The sequence below is a fragment of the Clytia hemisphaerica genome, unplaced genomic scaffold, assembly GCF_902728285.1.
Source record: "Clytia hemisphaerica strain Z4C2 unplaced genomic scaffold, Clytia hemisphaerica genome assembly, whole genome shotgun sequence".
Classification (NCBI taxonomy): Eukaryota; Metazoa; Cnidaria; class Hydrozoa; order Leptothecata; family Clytiidae; genus Clytia; species Clytia hemisphaerica.
In genome coordinates, this window is record NW_027103968.1 from 886,057 (window position 1) to 895,064 (window position 9,008).

A 9,008-nucleotide genomic window follows, 5' to 3' on the forward strand; every position below is an offset into this window, starting at 1 on the left:
AATAGCCATTGAGTTTCAAGCCCGAAGGGCTAGAGGTCAATCTCTAACCTTTCTCAGGCAAGAAAAATTGAAGCCTTAAAATATGCGCCGTATTTTTGATGACGGATTGAATCTAGCAATTCCTTTGTCTTCGAGTGATATATTTTTCGAAATTAAGCGGTAAATTTTAGTTTCAATCTGTCATTTGTGTAAAAACCAGGCGGGTCGCTCAAGGCCGCGCAACTTTGGTAGGATTTGTTGGCTTCAAATCCTACCAAAGAGATTGACCTCTAGCCTTCGGCTTGAAACTCAATGGTAATAGCTCCTGAAATAATATAGTCTGAATCGCAGACCTCTACAAAACCACAGGTAGTATAGGTCTGCTTAATGATCTACCAACCGCTTTCCGGTTCGCAAAGGAAATCTTGGCGAGTAATTTGATTGACATTATTGTGCGCGCAAAAACGATCGTTTCGAACGTTTTCAATGGAATGTTTACATTTGAAATTCGAATCCCAGACCAGAAAAACAAAACAGAAAAAAGATAAAAAACAATCTGATGCGCGCATTATGTACAGTCTGGACAAGGTAGGGACAATATTAATTTTTTTCGGATCTATCTTTTTCCACCAAAGTGAGCCACAGAAATTTACATATTTATTTGTGTGCGAGTCTTCTGTCACGTTCCTCAGCGATACTGAGACGAACACCTTTTCCTTTCGGTAAGGTGACCATGGCTTTGTTTCCTTTGCCAACGATGAAAATGTTACTAAGACGAGTAGCGAAAGTGTGACCAGCAGCATCTTTAATATGGACGATATCGTACGAGCCTGTCGAGATAAAAGGTATATCGATTAGTCTTAGTTCATTAAAGAAACATCGCGAAACCACGTGAGATAACAGGAACAAACGAAGTCATATGAAAAGTCGCTTGAAGCTTGTTGTTTTGAATCGTCCTTTTCCAGCACAGTGAAATGGAAAAGGATAGCGTCAAATCAGTTAATCTTTGCTGTTTTTTAAATTTCCCAAAATTGAGACAGAACCCAACTGGGAGAAAGCATGAACAGCAGATAGTTTAGCACCGCCTTTAGAAGGACCAGTGTAAAACTAAAATACACGAAAGATACAGTCACAAAATGTTTCTAAAACCAATTTCATAAGTCGAGTCGATAATAAAATGTAGTTATGAATCGTCCCAGGTTTTTACATAAAAACAACCTAGGATAGCGTCAGAACAGTTCATCTTTGCTGTAATTAACATATCTCTTTAACAATACAAAATAACTGTTAAGAGGAAAGCGTACAGCAATATTGTGTCATCCTAATGTCACACTCCAAAGAAAGTTTGGAATATACAACACAAACAAAATATCCTATACATCAGAATAAAAAGACAATCTTACAAATATATCAAAACAAGCAAAAGACAAAATGAATCCAGTGAAATGTAATACATGTAAACTTTAGATCATAGAAGGAAACAAAGCTCCATACATGTAAGTGAGTTTCTATTAGCTACCAGCAGGGCATCAATATCATGAAAGGAAAACTGATGCTCTAATTGCAGCTCTTTTTTCCGAATTAGGTTGCTCAAAGGAATCTATTCTTAGGTTCAAAATTAAACAGACCCCCACAGTTTATTTTTTGAAAATTTTCTCCCACCAGATCTTATTTGGGGGGGGGGTGTAGAGTTTGTACTTTTACGGTGTGACAGGACTGGCCCTTTTAGTACGGTATTTGACAAAAAAAGACGGGAAAACGGTATTTCAAAATAAGATGGTGCAGCCTTATTTTTTGTCATTATGCAGATATTTGCACATGTACAAACCTGTATGACGGTGTTATTATTTTTTTCAATTTTTGGGATTCTGGGATTCAGCAAAAATTTTGACAGGAAAACGGTATTCCGAACCCCCTACAAACTATCCTTATTAGGACCCCTTGTCAAAAGTTGCTTATATGGCAAGGATCTTGTGTGTCAAATTTCATCACTAGATCAAAAGTTAAGGGGAAGTACAGGAACAGCCCCCCCTAGTATGAATAGGGTTATGATTCAAAGGGTTGTATAGTGGGCAGAGGGGTATCAAGCCCCCCTTAAAAATGGCACCCCTCTTTTTCCCAGGTTTAAGTTCAACACCCCTCATACTCCATCAAGAGTTGTAGAAACAGAGTTTTTGCTTCATACAAATGAATGGAAACATAATAATCGTTGAGAAATTTAAAAATGAATGGAAAACACTCTTTTGCAAATTGCCAAATCTTCCAAGCCCCCTTAAAAAATTAACCCCCCTCTTTTAGTCCAAGCCTCCCCTTTTATTTGAAATTTTCACAAGCCCCCTTCTTTTAAATCCAGTAAAATTCTCAAACCCCCCTTTTTTAAAAGGGGGGGGGGTGTGCCCACTATGGGTGGCACATGTTTGTCAAGTTTAAAGTTCCAGACTCTTTTAAAACACAACTAGCATTTCTGACAGGATTTGTTATAATTGAAAATGTAATACATGTAAACTTTAGATCATTCAAGGAAAAGAAGCTCCATACATGTAAGTGAGTTTCTATTAGCTACCAGCAGGGCATCAATTTCATGAACAGATCACTGATGCTCTAATTGCAGCTACCTATTTTCAGGTATACAAAACTCTTAAAACAGAAAAAGAAGAACTTACTAGCATGTCTTTCACGGTTGGTGATGATTCCAACACGACCGGTGTTACGTCCACCAATGACCATGACAGTATTTCCAGTGTCAAATTTAATTGAGTCAGTAATTTTTCCTGTCTTGATGTCAATGACAACAGTATCGTTTACTTTAATGTCTGGGTCTGGGTATCTGATGGTTCTGGCATCATGTGTGACCAGATAAGGAACAGTGTTTTTGCCAACAGCAACACGTTTGACCTTTCCAAGTTTGTACTGGATAGAAAAGTACATGTTTCAATAAGCATATTCTTTGGAGACTGAGTCATGCCTAGAAAGCTCATATGAAGCTAGTGATATTTATTTTTCTGAATAAAATGATTTGTTTGAAATGGAATTAATCTTTCAAAGATCACTAATTTTCCACCAAATCCAGGTCTAAGTATACTTACAAAGAGAAAAAAAAGGGCTCCTTTTTTGTGGAAATTCAAAGGTTTTTCTCTGAAAACCCCAAAATTCCTTTTCAACTATCAACATTACATATTATCATAACCTGAAGTGAATTAATTTCTGGAGTTTTTTGTTAATAAAGAATATAAAAATTTCACTTTGATTTCATCCAATTTCTTTTTTCCTAGGGTTTTAGTAAAAAAAACAGGATTTTGGCGAGACTAATTTTTCACAACAAGTCAAAAGTTGCAATTTAAGATAAAAATTAATCTCTCAAGGTAATCTTCTCAACTCTGTTGTGACAATTTAGCTTAAACTTGTGATCACATTTCAAACTCAGCTGATCTCAAAGAGAAGTAATTCTAAAAATGGCAATGAAAAGAAGCCTTACAGCAGATTCTTCTTGACTGATACGATGACAAACAAATCGTCCTTTGACATCAAATAGAAGACGGAAGAATTCACCAGTTCTTTCAATGGTGATAACATCTAAACAAAAGAAAGTGAAACTATTGCGTTAATAAAGGAAATAAGGCGAACCCGAAAAAAAATTTTGTTTCCGGTCCACCGGCCGGGTGAAAATTTATTTCGTCGTCACCCGGCCGCATTTTTTCGTACATCATCGTTAGGGCTCTAGTGGAAAACTTTAGTGAATCAGTTTTTGAGGCGTGTGATTTATCGCACGTGATATTTTATATTCTACTGTAAAATGCACGCCTAGAAATCACTTGGAATGAAGGTTTTATCCTGATCATTGTTGGACATGTTCATAAAATAAGGCAAGCTCTGTGACATTCAAAAAATAGGAAAAATTGGTCTTATGTTGATAAAACCTTCAAAATAGCCGCTACATCAATAAAATTTTTTGGCTAAAAAGGTAACAAAGGTCCAAAGGCACTAGAATTGAAAGATTTTGGATTTGTAGGTTATTTTGCCAAAAACGGCTAAAAATGTAACATTTTCATCATAAATGACCTAAATTTTTATTTCAGGTGAAAAAAATTAGAGCAAGGCTTGGAAATGAAACTTTAGTATGTTAACTTCCCGCTGTTGTTATTCGCGGAAATTGCACATCGTTAAACTGAAGATATTGGCTAAAGAAGTAACATGCTCAGAAAATCAACTTCTATTCATAATTTCAATAATTTAGAATTTATGGAACTTAAACAATTACCATATACTATCTAGACTATAAACTTAGCTATGGAAATACCTTAAATTGGCTTATTTCTTGATAAAATACACATTTTGGCTAAAATGTAACAAAAACAGTGTTCGACCAATTTCAAAATTTTATAGTTTCAAAATTAAAGAATTGGGATCAACAGAATTCAAAAATATAAAGGATTATTTTATATTACTTGTCTTAAAGTCAAAGTTTTTAATTATAGGCTCATGTCTGGCTAAAAGTGTAACAAATATAACATATTTTTGTTTTATCGAAAACGTCATAATTCAGAAGTAATGCTGAGCTATGGAACTTCTGAAAGTTTTTTCTAAAAAAAGACTTATATAATGAGTTTTAATAGAACAAAATAAGTTATAAAATAAGAACTTCAAGATAAAACATTCTTAACTGGAATAGGCTAAAGTGTAACAGAACATATTATATTGTTGTCTTAGTTGTTTTAATAAAAATGTAATTAAGAAGTAATGCTAAGCTATCAGCTATGGAACTTCTGACACCTTCTTTAAAAAAACTAATGAACTTATGGAACAAAAAAAATTATGAAATAAGTACTTCAAGATAAAACATTCTTAACAGGAATAGGCTAAAAGTGTAACCATCAACAAATGAAGATTGAGATTGATATCCCATTAATTCAATGAAATTATCGTGTTTCCCCCATGTTATACTGACTGACAGCCAAGCTTCGGCGAGTATGACTTCTCATACACCTCTCATTGCAAAGTGATGTTGAAATAAGTATTACAAAAGGTTGATTGAAACATGAATGATATTGATAGTGCTGTTAAACAACTTGTTCATTCCCCAGAAACGGCTAAAAAAGTAATAAAATTGGATATCCCAATTTTGTTACAAATTTAGCCAATTTTGGCTGATTAATGAAAATAAAGGCTTTTGGAAGGTTCATCAAGTGAATTATCTATCATTGAGATGCTATTTTTGAGATGTGAATTATGTAACTTAGACTAAAGTCTGAATACCAGCCAATTTAATAAATACTTCTATCAATGGGCCTGAAAAGGGACCATTATTAGAGTTATAGGATTGAATGTTACCATATTAGCCAGTTTGTCCTATCATTTATTGGCAAAGTCATAATATTGTCTAAAACAATGCATGAACTAAACAATATATTGCCTTTTGACTAAGGATTTGTTGTTATGTCGACAAAATCTGGCTTAAATGGAACAGCACATTGGGATATTTCAGCCTTGTTACACCATTAGCCGATCAACTTTTTAACCCAAATGCATTACCAATAGCATCCCCTTCAACCCCCTAATGATGCTAATGTACCATTTTTTATGTGAATATTGCCTAATAGCTGTTTTAGAGTCATTAGCCAGCTTTTCTAAAATTTGCAATGTTACATCATTAGCCAGAATTCTGGCAAGATTCAAATTGTCATAACTTGAAATATACTAAACTATAGAAATCGGTGTTACCTAATTTGCCAACAGAAATCTAATGAGCTAACCATCATGTTATTCTTTGAGAAGGATCAAATTCTGTTAGAAAGATGTAGGCTAATTTTGTAACATAGGTATGAAATGTCACAAAAACCTCAAAAACTTGCCTTTTTTTATGAACATGTCCTGTTATAAAAATGAAATTTTATTCATCTCAAACTAAGCCCTGCATTGTTTTTGTTAATTCTTGCTTGCAACTCAACTTTTAAGAATGTTTTTTTATATAAACAGCTTTGTTTTTATAAAAGGAATCATGCTGATTTGTGAGTAAAATAAAAAGAAACATTCATAAAGTGAGGATTTAAAAAATTGGGGAAATGTTTCTCTCACTCTACTTTTTTCTCAAAAAAGTTCACTTCGTAATCACGGTTTGGAGCCTTTAGCAATTGAAGATAAATATTCAAAATGAAAGAGAGTGTCCAGTTCTTAGAGATATTGTAACACAATTGAAATTATAAACGATGAAAATTAGGGAGGTTAAGTATCAAAGATAAATCTACGCGACGAACGGACCTTTTCTCTGCAAGATGATAAGGGTAGCAAAGTAGATGTTATATTATATCTTCTTTGTTCAACAACGAAGATTTTCACGGTTTTTAGTTCTTGAGCTGTTTTAGCCTGGATTCTAGAAAATACAGGTTCACATGTTTACTGCAGGTTACGTGAATTTTTCTTATACGAAGCACCTCTCTAGACGATGTCAATCGAACGGAATCGAACGAAAATTCCAATCGAATCAATCGAATGCAATTGAATGATTGCGATTCGATTGCCGAACGCAATCGAATATCAATCGAACGTAAAATTCTGGGTAAAATTCGATTGATATTCGATTACGTTCGATTGATATGATATTCGATTACGTTCGATTGATGTTCGATTACGTTCGACTGCATTCGACGGGTGGTCGATTAAATTAGATTCCAATTTACCTCAATTCCTTTCAATTTCGAGCGCCTCTTATTAGGGAGGTTAAGTATCGCGATACGATAGATAAATCAACGCAACGAACGGGCTTTGACACACAACTTGCAGTAAACATGTGGGCCTGCATGATCTGCATTTTCTAGAATCCAGGCTAAAATGATTCATATCATCTCGTTTAACTATTCAAATGTTGAACGAGAATCAATGTTAATCAACAGAATCAATTAGTCGAACCAGTCGAATGCATAAGCCAACCGAACGTAGTTGAATCAATCGAATCAATCGAATACATTAGTCAATCGAACGCAATCGAATCAATCGAATCCAGGCACTAATCGAACGCAATCGAATCAATTGAGAAAATCGCGGTAATATTCGATTGGCATTCGATTGCGTTCGGCAATCGAATTTCAATCATTCGATTGCGTTAAATTGATTCGGCGTTCGATTCGTTCAATTGACATCGTCTGGACCTCTACGAGTGCTTTAAAAAATCGATTTTTTGGGATCGAAATTTAGCAAAAAAATTTTTTTTGCGGCCGGCCGGGTGAGTGTTTTTTTCGTCACCCGGTGGACCGGAAACAAAAATATTTTTAGGGTTCGCCTAAAGTCCACAGCAGTCATTCAAAATTTAAGATGGAAACCTTTTTTTTTTGGAATAGCCCATAGCAAGTACACGTCCTTTTATAAGAACATTCAAAAGTTGGCCCACAAACCTCGGAAAACCTCTTTTACACCCATATAAAGCCTTTTTTGAAAAGTTAGGTCCCCCTTTCTCACTATGAATGTTCTTAATATATTATTTCAGCCATTGAAGCCTTATGTTCTCGTAAATTTTGTTCTTAAAAAAACATACATCATGGTAAAAGAAGAAGACACATCAAGGGGATTTAATAGTAGATTAACTTTTGGCAATGCTTCAAAAGGCTTTTCTGGCACAATACACTAATTTAAGCAAACGAGCTTTCACAAGCTTTTGAAATTTTTACGAAAAAATTCTTGTCAAAGAAAATTTGCAGAACTTCAAACTTAAAATTGCAAGATTTATGGCATTTACTAGCCTGTTAGGCCCAATAAGTCAAGAAGATAAAATTTCTATATGTCACCTTTAATAAAAATTTCCATTTTTGTCCTGATTCTCGAAAGTTCCTACTTGCAAAATTTAAGATTATCAAATTCAAGAAAGTAAATAACACAAATTTAGTTTGGTTATCAAAACAACAACCAGTTTAAAATGACATGGAAAAGTAACTTTTGACATGGAATGAACTTGTGTTGTTCACCATTTAAAGATTCCAAGGTCTCCAACAAGCTCCACCATTTAATAATTTAGCTTATTTTTGAAGCTTTATCCATAAATAGTATTGATCCAGCTAACCCACATTACTCTCAGTCGTTAACCATAAAAGAAAAACAACTTCTTGTAACCAAACCAGTAAATCATTTTATGGTAACTTTGTTAACTTCTCCCAATCACATATTTATCTTACCCATAAATCCAGCTGGATATGTAACATCGGTTCTAACTTTTCCATCAACTTGGATGGTTCTTTGCATCATGATCTTGACAACTTCAGTGTAGTTCAAGGCATACTTCAAGCGATTTCTCAAGAAAACAATAAGTGGGAGACTTTCGCGCAACTTGTGTGGACCGGAGCTTGGGCGTGGAGCCTAAAGAAATTAATGAAACGTTTCCGTAACTTTATATCCTTTAAACCATCAAGGGTGTTAAATGCAATGGTGATAGAGGAAGAAAATGACAGTACTTACAAAGTTTCCACTAAGCTTGTCCAACATCCAATGCCTTGGGGCATTGAGTCTCTTGAGGTGCTTCTTTGGACCTCGTGGCTGAAATAATAAGTGAATGATAAATTTCAAACATTGAGGTGTTCAACCATATCATTACACGATTCATACAGCATTGGGTTGTAAAGATAGAAGCAGATAAAGTTAAAATATTATCATAATTCTCCAGTCTGTAAGGACTCACCATTTTGGTAGATCACTGTAAAAGACTCACTTGTTCATCTTCGAATGTTTTGATGGTTTTGTATATTTCGCAGACTGTTAGTAATCGAGAAAAATCAAGCCCGTATTCAGTGAATGTAACAGAATCAGTTAAACTTTAATGCAGCGCTGAGGCTACAAATCGTTCGGTATTTTAAACAAGCTAATAATCGAGGCAAATTTCACATTTCGAGAGGGAAATCCCAAATGTTCATGCAGTCAAGAATTCCATAGCGAAAAGACAGCTGACGCGAATGGCGACTTTGGATGGATGTCAAACTTTTACAAAACATGGTAAATTCAACTTCAATACCTCTCATTGTAACTTAAATATTTGTTAGTTGAATTTCGCG

At 34.6% G+C, this 9,008-nt stretch overlaps 1 protein-coding gene across 1 annotated transcript; it reads right to left on the bottom strand.

Annotated features, from left to right (window-relative positions):
• Positions 1–579: 579 nt before the first annotated feature.
• LOC136810437 (small ribosomal subunit protein eS4-like) lies at positions 580–8,730 on the bottom strand. The gene is made up of 6 exons (XM_067066999.1): positions 8,639–8,730; positions 8,419–8,496; positions 8,139–8,319; positions 3,455–3,552; positions 2,643–2,889; positions 580–809 (listed from the first exon to the last, which is right to left on the bottom strand). The coding sequence occupies exons 1-6, from the start codon at positions 8,639–8,641 to the stop codon at positions 637–639; spliced, it is 780 nt and encodes a 259-aa protein (XP_066923100.1). The 5' UTR covers positions 8,642–8,730; the 3' UTR covers positions 580–636.
• Positions 8,731–9,008: the final 278 nt, after the last annotated feature.

Excerpts from the sequence above, each read along its gene's own strand:
- LOC136810437 (XM_067066999.1), bottom strand. Across the intron at positions 8,320-8,418 it reads ACAAGCTTAGTGGAAACTTT|GCTCCACGCCCAAGCTCCGG; the intron begins GTAAGTACTGTC and ends TAATTTCTTTAG. Across the intron at positions 3,553-8,138 it reads ATATCCAGCTGGATTTATGG|ATGTTATCACCATTGAAAGA; the intron begins GTAAGATAAATA and ends TCTTTTGTTTAG.